The following is a 12,344-nucleotide window of genomic DNA, read 5'->3' on the forward strand; positions in this document are numbered from 1 at the left end:
AATGAATTAACATATTGAGAACAGCGTGTAAGTCACACCTTTGCTTATTCCCTTTATAAGGGTGCTATTAATAGGGCTTGAAGAGAAAGGTATAATTATTTATATATGTAGTAAACCTTGGTAAGTATGTAAAAATTGGGAGAAAATTGCAGTTAATGCTAGTTTAATATCCTAGCTTTAAAAAGTCACTGAGCTGTAGATTAACATGAGAAGGGGAAAGAAGGTAAATCTTCTACCCAGGATTGCATACATTATGTACCTTTTTCAAAATTTTAATGGAATATATTCATGTTAAATAAAAATTTGAAAATACAGGAAAGTAAAAAGAAGAAACATACAAATCACTTATCATTTCACCGTTGATAACATATTTGTGAATTTATAAACCTGTTTTCCTCAGCTCTACTGTTCCCCCTCTAAGATTACACAGTCAGCTTTTTATCTTGATTCTGCCACCAATTATATCATACATATTTTCCACATATTCTTAGAAAAGACAAGACTCCATTGAATGGACCTGCCAAACTTTCTTTAACTATGTGTTCACTGTGGGGCTGTCAGATCACCCACCTGATCTGAGTATGAAATAGCATTTTACTAACACACCTGTTTCTCCATAGGTGATCCTGTAATATCTCACTGTGACAGCAGGAGCATCCCAGCCGATTATCACGCTGGTGGGGGTCGAGGCAATAACTTCCAGGTCCCTTGGAACGTCAGAAACTAGAAAAAGCAAGGGAACATTTTCACATCCTTAACTTTCAACTGATGCCCAGGTTCGCTCTGTTCATTTTCCAGATAATTGCCTTTACAATGCTTTCATGTAATAATGTAAATACTATGCAAAATTAGCAGAATTAAAAATTACAAACAACTCAAGGAAAGAGGTTAAAGAACCAACTCAAATTGTGATAAAATGATTACTTCAAATTTATTGATGGGAATTTTTTCCCCTCAACTTTTTATATTGAAAAATTTTAAAACAACAGAAAAGTTACAAAAATAATATAATGAACACATATCCCTTTCCTTTAGGTATTTGCTAATTGGTAATGTTTGACATCTATCTATCTATCTATCTATCTATCTATCTATCTATCTATCTATCATCTATCAGCTAGCTAGCTAGCCATCTATGTCTGTCTTTTTGCTAATCCGTTTGAGACTAGGGTATAGATATCATGATGATACTTCTCCCCTGAGTACTTCAGCATCTGTCTCCTAAGAACAATGACACTATCATGTTAAAATAACTATGTTTTCAAGGAACTCTGAAAGAGTGTTTTCTATATTTTGAATACAATTGTAGCTATTAGAAACATACAAATACCTAAATCAGGTGAGAAATTCTTGGAATAAAAAAAGTATCTTCTCTTCTCTAATATATTCTAAGAAGGAGACTTTCTCTACATGTTCTCACGTCCCTCTCCATGTCTCATAACCATGATCTATTTTTTAAGAGATGATGACTCAGACAACGCAAAGCTATTTCACGGAAGCTATCACTGGCATAGGAAAGTCCTCTGAGTTTCTTTGAAGACCAGAAAACAAGTTACCTGTTGATTGCTGACCAACCAAAGGAGGACTTTCCTCTCTGCCATTAAGTGCAACAATGCTGACCACATATTCTGTGCCCGGGTTGAGGTTGGTGAGGGTGATGGAATTCCGAGACGGGGGCACTCGGTCTTCTCGAGGTCTCCCACCAGCATGTTCAGGGTGATGGCGAATCCTGTAGCCAGTGATGGTGGCTCGAGGAGCAATCCAATGGACCGTGAACGAGTTGGCAGTGATATCAGAAAAGTCAATGCCAGTTGGGGAATCCAGACCTGTTTTTCCCACCCAGGGGAAGAAGAGAGAGAGAGACAGAGAAAAGACACCACCAGGTTAGGAAGTGAGAAAAAGTATAAGGGAAAATAACATACATCCAATGTTTCTGTTCTTTCTCATTAACACAATGAATTGCCATAAACATCAGGTTACAATGTACTGGTTCTAAGCCACATACAAATTTTCAAATCGTAAACTGACTCAGTTCAAAACGGCCAACTCATACATTCTTTTCTTTTGCTAAGTAATCCAAGTGTCATTTTATTAAGTTATATGTATCATTGCAGTAAGTTTCCACATCATATTTGAAGAATAGGTATTTAAGAAATTCTGGAATTGATATTTTCAAATGCTTCAGTGTTCAAGCATTCTATGTTTGTATCCTATAAGTGCATCTTTCAAAGTAAGACAAGATCTGCCCACTCTCAAGTTAAGTGTTTGGCTCTTAAAGAAAGCTTTCTACACTTAAGAAGAAATTGATATTTGAAAGAGTGATAACCAATATCACAGGGTGATAATGATGCCAAACATAAAACTTTCTAAAACTAAAATGAGACATTATTTTGGACAAATTACAATTCAAATACTTCCTCATGAATTGAGAATTTAGTACAGTATAGAAAAATTAGCAAGAATTCGGAATTTATCTCAAATTCAAATCACTAATCTCTCTGAGACGAATTTCCATGTCAGTTACTTATTCTATTCAATAATATACTAAAATCAAAGTGAGATGTCACAACTACTTCTTGTAAACAAGTGGACTAAAATAAATAAGTGGGTATACTAAACTGCACGTTTTTAAAGGGAAAAATTAAAAGGAGCACTCATTTAAGTGAGGACATCACATTATGGGACTCAATTCAAATTCATTTTTATAGTAAACTAATATTTCATCAAGTAGAAAAACAGATAAACTTGTTGGCTTAGTAAAAGAGGGAAAATACTTATATGACAATGACAGTTTGGGTATGCCATTAGACACAGCTGCCTAAGAAGAAGGAATGCTTGCCAGCTCTAAATAATAGATATTATGAGGTATTATTCTTAGGAGATATTTTTAAAGGACAGACAACATTTCTGGAGTAATTTCAGTCCTCTCTGGAAGCAGAGAGCAGAATCTTGGTGACAAAGTCAGGGTCACAGTTGAATAAGGTGTCTTTTAATATTAAAGACCAGTGATCAAAAGTAATGATAAGACTATAAGCACCACCACCACAAAATACGTAGGTGTATTTTTAGAAGTAACATTCCATTTTGTTATTTAAAATTGGTAGGTGAAAGCTGCTTGATAAGCATATTGCCAACATGACTCACCTGTTTTCTGTCTTCCTCTAAGAGGCGTGCTCTCATGCTGTTCATACACACTGGAGACGCTGACTAAATATTCCGTACCAGGCAGGAGATCTGAAGAGGCAAGTGGGACTTATTTTAGAATTGTTCTTGAAAACATGAAAAACCAAAGTACCCCTGGGACTACTTCAACTTGTAAAATATCCAAGAGTCCAGTTCTATTGCCTACTTATTCCTAAGTGAACATCACTACCTGGAGAGGAGCTGTGATTTGGTGATAAGGGTCACGTTGCCCTGTGGCATTTTTAAGCCCTGCTCTCAGTTCCACCTCTGTAACTCACTTCTATGGGTGTGACTCAGCCTGATCTGCAATAAGATGGAGTTGCTGTAGCATAGTAATATTTCTGTCATCCACTTAATAGTACATCTGTTGAAGGCATGTGATAATAATGACCTTGCACTGTGGATTATCATTTACTCCTCAGAACAACCCAATGAGGTAGTTTGCTGCTTTTTTAAAAACAGCTTTATTGACATACAATAAACTGCATATATTTAAAGTGTACAGTGGGGCAGATTTTGACATATGTATACACTGGTGAAACCATCGCCACATTCAAGATAATTAACATATCCGTTACTTCCAAAAGTTTGGTTTACAATTATTCCCATTTTACAAAGGAGAAAACTGAGGCTTAAAGAAGTCATCTTCTTTCATATACTTGACTGAGACCATATAGGAGTTGACCCAAGCCACGACCATGGCCTTAACCATTAACCTTTACTGGAAGAGTCATACTTCGAAGGGAAAGTGATCAGTTTTGCCATATTAAGGTGAGAGCAGAACTCTTAAAAAATTTTAAATATACATTTTTGGATATCCTCTATTCTCATTTTGAGGTACCAAAAAACATACAGAGCAAGGTTATTAACCATTGAACTCTTACTCACTAAACCCCATCTTCCTCTACATCTCCCCTCAGGCTTTCTAAAGAAGCTCCTGCTGGGTGCTTGGACTACACTTTCCTCCTTTCCGCTTGGCCAGGGGCAATTTATTTAATCACTAGGACCTCAGATGCTTCATCTGTAAAATAGGATAATAATGGCTTCTCTGGAGGTGGGGTGGGGCGAATGGCTACCTTGAGATCTAGAGTAGGCTCTAGAATAAGATCTTAGAAAACATGATGGACAGGTGACAGACAGGTCTGTGGCTAAGGTGGGACAGACACTGGTCCTGGAAATTGAGTATTGGGTGATGCTGTAACTACTGATGATTGTAGCAGTCTAGAACAGAAACAACAGCCCAGCTGATAGGCTGATCTAAGGCTGCTCTCTCTTTCCTCAGCCACAAAATGAGAAACCAAAGTTATGGTCATGCTTTAGCTGTCTTCTGCTCTTTCAAATATGTCTGAAAGATAGAAGAGGTTTTCAGACCATCATTTGGTAATGGACTTAAATGGGAGCCATTTTTCCCGTATGTAGAAACTTTGACTGTTCTTATGTATGCATATATATTTTAACAATTATAGTGAAAATACTGAGAAGCAACATGTACTTGAGACACCATGTGCAGCCCATTTTTATTTTCCTTAGTAAAAGATATCTATTTCAAAAGAGTAGGAACTAGAAAGAGACAATTTCCATAAATTATTGTTTATTTTAATATCAGTTGTTTTCTAAGTTGTCGGCCTTCAGAGAAATTCTGCTAACAGATTATTTTTGAAGTACAAATTAAACTGGCTTTTTCTTCAAAAGAGCAGCTTAATCTCTCCTGAGTAATCAGTCATTGTTTTTATGTTTTCAAATGCTAAATAGATTCCCTGCTGATACTTTTTAAAAAATGGTAATAAAACTATACGTTGACACTATTTTCAATCCTCATTTTCTCTCTTTCTAAACATTCAGATTTAGCCCTTTACTTTCTCTTGATACACATTTATTTTTATGTGCTTATGTGGAAGCAGAACTTGTTCACTGCTGGTGGTGTTTTAAAAAGTTGTGGCTTTCTAAGATATAGTAATAATAAACATGGCATCTTTCAAAATTTACAGAGCTGCGTGTCACATTTGGAGTTCAGTTTGTGGTTCTGTTGTAGCTGTTTTGATCTTAGTTGCTCCTACCTGAGGACTCAGACTTCTATCCTTGTTATGCTCTAGGTTAGTATTTATTGACCAGATACATTAGACTGCTTACTTGTTAAGACCACTGCGTTGTCTGAAGGAGAAATGGACAATTCTGCAACATCTTCCTCATTTTTCACAGGTGAGTAGCGCACCAGCAGGTTGGTCAATTCAATGGATGGCGGTGGGGCCCAGGTGACACGAATCGTGTCTGGACCAACATTGGTGAATCGCAGGTCAGTAGGAGGAGGGACAGCTGGTTTCAAATAAGACGGAAGACTAAGTTAATGTAATTTTACAATGAAAGCCAACAAAAATAGCTGGAAAGGCAAAACCAATATTTCATGCATAAAGAAAACAAGTCATAATCATGCAAATAGTCTAATCTAAATCTAATCTAAATTATAGTGAACTATAGTTGACCCTTGAACAACACAGGTTTGAACTGCATGGGTCCACTTACATATGGACTTTTTTCAGTAAATATTATAAATGTATTTTCTCTTCTTTATGACTTTTCTGGACTTTTCTTTTCTCTGGCGTACTTTATTGTAAGAATACAGTATATAATTTGCATAACATAACAAAATATGTGGTAATCAACTATTTGTGCTATTGGTATGGCTTCCGGTCAACAGTAGGTTATTAGTAGTTAAATTTTGGGAGTCAAAAGTTATACATGGATTTTTTTTTTGCAAAGGGGTCGCCATCCCTGTTCCCCATGTTGTCCAAGAGTCAATTGTACTGCTAAAAATAAAATGTTACACATAGTACTGTTAGGCCCCTTTAACCTTTCTGCCATCAATAGATCTTAAACAATAATTTTAATATACCTTTAAATACATTGATTTTAAGTACATTATTAATACCACTGAAGATTATTTTATCCCAGGCTGAAGAGGCTTAAGTTGCCACACAGCAAAGAGAAACATAGCAGTACTTTCCAAAACAACACATGCACACAGACAAAAAGACAGCAGGGTCCTTAATTTCCCCCTGACATGAGATGACTACAGCTACAATTCCATTCAGTGAATTCTACTTGCAAGTGAAGAGGGTTCATGCAAATTGGTTCTCAGCATGTTTCTTACCATGCAGGGCAGAGAACCTTTATAATGTTGCATGCTGGTCCCCAGACTGAGGTTAAAGAGGAGTTTCTTTACCTCACCATGGCAATGACACCTAGAATGCCCCAAAGTTTCTTTTTCTCCTACCTTGAAACAACCCCCTTCCACTCTACCCTAAATTTCAATGGGCTTTTAGCCAGCTACAAAGAAGGAACGTGGTAGAGTTTATCAAAGATTAGAAGGAAGAGCACAATGGTACATTTTAGAAGTACATTTCTTATTATTAACTTGTGTTCATGATACAATTCGGTATTAATGTTAGATATCTAAACAAACTACAGGTCTGCAAATTCAACTAACCTTTGCCATTTTGTATTTAACAGATCAGATATCCACATTTCTTTAGCTTTTTATATATTTGTGGTCAAATGAAAGTATACTTAAGACTATTGGCTATGTCTTCATCCAATCAGTTTAGCATCTGCATTGGATTCCTTACCCCCCAATCTACCCTCTCTGAATCTTTGGCAAATTGCTGGCTTTTCCCTTGAAACATCCATATTTAACCAGAGTGACTGGCGGCAGCATGCAACACCATCCATGTCTCAAACACAGAAGTTTTCAAAATTCACCCGTTTGTTGTGTCAGCGTAGTAGGGGCACTCTCTCCGCCATTAATGAGAGTGATAACGCTGATGTCATAGTCAATGCCCGGCTCCAGCCCTGTAACTGTGTAGTATCCTACTGAGGAGTCCACAAAATCTTCAAAAATAGGGATACCTTCTCCTGCCGCAACTACTGTGATGCGGTACCCAATAATGGTGGAAGAGTTTAGCGGGGTCCACCTCAGGCCGATGCTTGAATCGGTTATGTCAACAAAGCTTAGATCAGTGAGTTGGGGCACCTCTATTGAGTTACAAAGCAAAAAGGGAGCAAAAGAAAAATAGAGGCAAAAAAGAGGAAAAGATAAAGCAGTGTACATCAGGTCACTAGTAGTAAAATTGATGGAATGTTAAAGCAATGATGGTAATATGCGATCTGTTCCAAATTATCTGAAAAGACTTTCTGAACATCATGAATAGTTTGCTTTCCTGGGAGAATCAAACAGTTTAATATTCTTTTAGGGATTTTCTTGCATTTTGAAAAGGCCTCTAAACAGTACAGTTTGAACCTCTCAGGTTCCTAAAAATTATAGGCTGTATAAAGATGTCTAAACTATTCCTAGTACCTAGACACAATATCTGTAGGGAGTATTAGCTGTTTAAACAAAAAAAAAATCCAAAACAATTTTTAGTAGGAAAATAAAGCTTGCGTAAAGACTCAAAAAAAAAAAAAAAAAAAATGGTTGATGAGTTTCTTTTTTTCCCCATACAAAAACTCATGACAATATTATGGCCATAATGCTAATGCATTATGAATATATGGTGTAAAACATGTCATCTAAAATCATATTCAGGTAGAAGACAGGCCTGAGTCCAAGGCCATTCCTAATATTTTATTTAATTTATAATCAAAGTTATTTGATTAACATTACTAAATGCATTCTACCAAAAAAGTGCAAAGTGGAACACAATCTGTCCACTTTCATCCTGTCACATCCAATTTTGGACAAATAACAAACCTATCCCTAGATAGGTCTTTTCAGTGCTGTCTTTCAATCCACACGAAAGAACACCCTAAAGGTGTGATTTTTTTGTGTGTGTGTTCAATTTTAAAAAAGAAGGATTTGAAACAGCAAGGTGAAGAATTGGACGTGTCAATCAAGTGCTATTTCAGTGTCCACATATGGAGGCAGAATACTGTTTTATCGACGACAGCTGTTGAAAATTGATAAGGACTGTGAAACCAGGCACAAATGTACCAATGGGATGCATTTACCATATTACTTTTAGCCTGTCAGTACCGAGTACAGACATGTGACATCGTTTTAGTAATATTTCCACGTGAGCGGACAATACAGAGTTAATGCCATGGTTGCCACTCCATTACACACTCATCGCAACAGACAGCATCCCCGTGAAGCACAGACAGTAAAGCAGTGTTAACAGCAAGCATTTGTCCAAATAGTTGCTTTGACTTCATGGTTTTGGAGAATGTGGTTGGGAGGTCAGAATCAAATCCCAACTATATTTGACACACTCAGCCATCTGGGGATTAAGATGTTAATCCCCACACTTACTGAAACTGCCATTCTGAGGATAACAGCTTATTTTTTCATTACCTGGGGTGATGGTATCAGAGATAGGGACACTTTCCTTGTCATCTTTGACAGTGTAAACACTGACATTGTACTCCAGGCCAGGACTCAGGTTTTCAAAAGTGCAGGAACTCTGATCTTCATGGACCACTTCTTCAAAAGAATGTCCAGGCTGGCCATTTGTTGGGGTGATGGTAATTCTATAACCACTAATGTCTGGAGAAGACAGAAAGGAGGAAGTTACTGCATGGAGGATTTGTGACCCAGAGCACATGAAACTAGACTCCAATGATGGACCCACAAAGGGGAGTGGGGAAAGGACTGGCATTTATTGAGGACTCTACTGTCACTCAGTGCTTACAACAACCCTTTGAGGCAGGTGTTAAGATTCTCAGTTTAAAGAAAATCTTGGAAAGGGGACGTGATTACCAAAGGCTTTCCTGTCTCGAAATTCCATGTTCCTTTTACCCGTCTACCCTGATTTTCCTTAATGGATCATCTGCACGACAGCTGAGGAATTCCATTTTTCCTGCTTACTGTGGGTGGCTCTTAACCCTAGGCGCATTTCCCAAAGTGGGTCCTCCTAATTTACAAGGTCTGAACCTATGGGATTTACAGGAAGGGAATAAGGCAAGGAGAAAAATTGAAAAACGAAAGTAGCTCTTACGGATTCTAGTTAAATAATATGAATTGCCGAAGACTTCAGGAATCATAGAAATAGGCAGTAAAAGGATTGAGGGTGAAGAGAGATTCTAATTAAAACAGGAATAACTACAGATCTGCAGGAACAGACTTAAAGGAAAAGGAGAAAGTATATATAAGTTAAACTTACCAAACGGCAAGGAAATGATGCTAAATTTTGGTCATTAGGAACAGGGTGAAAATTAAAGTGATATATACAACTGGATGGGAGATAAATGTTGAGGTCATCACATTTGCTAGTGACCATCCGATGGGCCGGCTAGGCCATCCATTAAAACCAACTATTAATGATCTAGCTTCCAACAAGCATGACACTTGCCAACTTAAAGTTTCAAATTCAGAGTAATTTGGCTGGAAATAGTATAGCTTTGGCTTAATGTTTCCACAATGAAAACTTCACCAAAATCACTCTACTTCAGAGGGGGCTTAAAAAGGATATTTTGAGCTAGTTTTATTCTGTGTGATTGCATACATTGATCAGAAAATGAGAGATAATCGTCTTAGTTGTGTGCTCAAGCAAAGGTAAGACATTTAAAAAATTACAGTAAAACTAGACTTAGTGAAATAATAAACTAAATACAGCCCTTAAATTATGAAGGAAAGCAGTTATGGATGCAATCAACATGAGTTGGAACTTCTGTTTCTGTTTAATTTAGAATTTTCTCAATTATGAGTATCCTGATATCTCAATAGTGATTTTTCCAATATATCCAATATTAAATAACACAATTACACTTTAGTTAACATTTCTCATTTAAAGAGACTTTCACTTGGGCTTGGCAAAGCTGAGAAATATGTAAAATTTCTCCTGTCATCGCCATGGTACATCATGCTACTTGACTACTGTATAGCTATCTTTACATATTTTTGGATTTTATAATTTTCAATATGTGTGAACAAAAAGCTTAGACCAAAGCTACACCTAAAGCTTTAAAAATAGTCATGGAACGCCATTTAATCAAATTTCTCAGTATTGAGCATAAGCAAAAACCAAATAAACAATTAAGTTCCAAATACATGATGTTGGCTGTGAGAAAGTCTGAAAACCGTTACTTACAATCTCAGTTTTATAACATTTAAAATTTGCGACCATGAGAAGGTCAATTTTTTTCTGAGTTTCAGTTTTATCATTCTATAAAATGAAGGTCATTTCTACCTTTCATTACCCTTACACTTTTGTGGTACAACTCTGGACAAAATATTTGTGAAACTTCATTGAATAATATACACTTAGAATCTATAATAACTCATAACAGGAAAATTACGTAGTATGATCTCAACCATTTATTTGGCAATTTAGAATGCCACTGAGCAAAAGCCACCTTCCAGAATGTTTTCCTCAGCCTTCACGATTTCCTGCAGCTCAGTAAGTGTTTGCTTTGCTCTCTTCCTTGTGATTTAAGTAAACATGTAGCAAAACACCTACATATTGCTCTAAGATGTATACTCGTGTATTTTTTATGGAGGGATGGGTACTTATACTTTTAACCCTATATTTCTTTGAAAGGAACAGTTTCTGAAACCTTCGTCTTGGAGTAGTATTGCATATACTTGCCCTCTGATACACCCCAAGCTTACCTGGGGTGCTGCTCCTTTCCCAGGAGACTATAAGCACTCCAGTGTCAGGGTTTGCCTCCAGGTGCAAGTTTGTTGGTGGAGTCAATGCTATGTAGAAAGACAATTGTAAATTAAAAGTTAAAGCTAATACAAAGCACTTGACCTGTGGAATATTTCCTTCCCTTTCTACTCCCTTCCCTCCACCTCCCCTTTTTCTCTCTTTTTAAAAGAATCGGTAAAAATCTAGTAGTTGTACTATGCATCCATGGAGGACTGCAATTCTCTGTCAGATAATTTTTTTTTTTTTTTTTTACGATTAATGATTTCGCAATACTATTGAAATTCTTTCCATCTTGCTGGTTCATAAATATTCTTGACACAGAATGAACACTTCTGATGCCATGGACTATACAACATGAGTTGAATTTGCTACTACTCAGAATTTAGAAATAGTTAATAATATAAGTAGGGGTGGATTTTTCCCCTGTGCTATTATCACAAGTAAAAAGTAACATTGATACCAGCTATTTTTTTGAAAGTGGAACAGTTTTAAACACTAAAAAAGGAAAAGGAAAGGAGGCAAAGAACTCCTCTTACGTGTCACCACTTTGTTTACGATTGGTGTGTCTTTCTCTTGCCCATCTCTGAGGACTGAGATGGTGTAAACATATTCCACGCCTGGAGTCAGGCCAGACACAACAATGCTTCCTGACTCTGAAGTCACTTCTCGTGGTGCTTCCCCTCCCTGGCTTGGTCGTACACCCAACTAGAAGAAGAAAAGCAAAATAAACACCAAGGACAAATATTTCCAGAGATGGGTTGATGCTGAAAGGTTGTGGTTATGTTTCATAGAATGCAAACTCCTCAGGAACTGCACAATGTGCTTTTATTAGGGAATGCGTTGGGGACTGACGTTAGCTCAATTAGATACTTTAGCTGGAAATTCTTGGTAGCAAGGGGCTGGGTAGGGGAGCTATCTTCCAAAACTGCATCAGGGTGGCTAGAATGAAAGGTTCCAGAGAAATATCATCACATACTGTTTTGCTTAAAAAATCATCTCCTGGTACAAACCAGAAGTACACAGGGGCTTTGGGCTACACAGCAGTTCTTTACTATTTTCTTTTTGCTGGAGGAAATCCTCTAGAGCCCTCTCTCTCTTTAATGAGTTATTAACATTCAGTTCATTTTTCAGTTGCTATTTAGAGGTACTAGCCTCTGTAACACTTTGTACTTCGAAAACACTCCTTTTGAAGAATTATGTTCATAGCTTCAATAGCAGGTCATGTTACAAAAGAAGAATTAAAATGAATAGGCCCATAATTTCAAATCTTTTTAAGATTTTATTTAAAAAACCTAAGTAATATTGTGTCATCAGTGTTCAACTGTAGAGACATCCTTCGAATGTAATAAGGCTTCTGGAAGTCAGAATGACACGATTAAGGGAAATTTAAAAGGTGTTCTAGCAATCTTCAAAAAGGGCTTCTCTAAATTTAAGTACCATAATCATCCATATGGCCATCTGCATACCTCAGAAAGGAAATGACCTTTGATACATTCTTTTTAAATAAACAATCATGGGGGT

General features: G+C 36.9%; 1 protein-coding gene across 15 annotated transcripts in view; it reads right to left on the reverse strand.

The window, feature by feature from the left end:
- Positions 1–12,344, reverse strand: part of FN1 (fibronectin 1) — a 67,107-nt gene that overhangs the window by 20,346 nt on the left and 34,417 nt on the right. For 8 of the 15 annotated variants that reach the window (XM_019727041.2, XM_074312863.1, XM_074312862.1 and 5 more), the window contains exons 22-29: positions 11,360–11,528; positions 10,784–10,870; positions 8,528–8,719; positions 6,940–7,212; positions 5,314–5,496; positions 3,145–3,234; positions 1,557–1,826; positions 607–723 (exon numbers count right to left, since the gene is read on the reverse strand). In XM_019727041.2, the coding sequence (XP_019582600.2) occupies positions 607–723; positions 1,557–1,826; positions 3,145–3,234; positions 5,314–5,496; positions 6,940–7,212; positions 8,528–8,719; positions 10,784–10,870; positions 11,360–11,528 (1,381 nt within the window). The remainder of the gene's footprint in view (positions 1–606; positions 724–1,556; positions 1,827–3,144; positions 3,235–5,313; positions 5,497–6,939; positions 7,213–8,527; positions 8,720–10,783; positions 10,871–11,359; positions 11,529–12,344) is intronic. The other 7 variants (XM_019727039.2, XM_019727037.2, XM_074312881.1 and 4 more) reach the window with 1 other exon arrangement.

This window comes from Rhinolophus sinicus, linkage group LG01 (genome assembly GCF_036562045.2).
Source record: "Rhinolophus sinicus isolate RSC01 linkage group LG01, ASM3656204v1, whole genome shotgun sequence".
NCBI classification, from domain to species: Eukaryota; Metazoa; Chordata; class Mammalia; order Chiroptera; family Rhinolophidae; genus Rhinolophus; species Rhinolophus sinicus.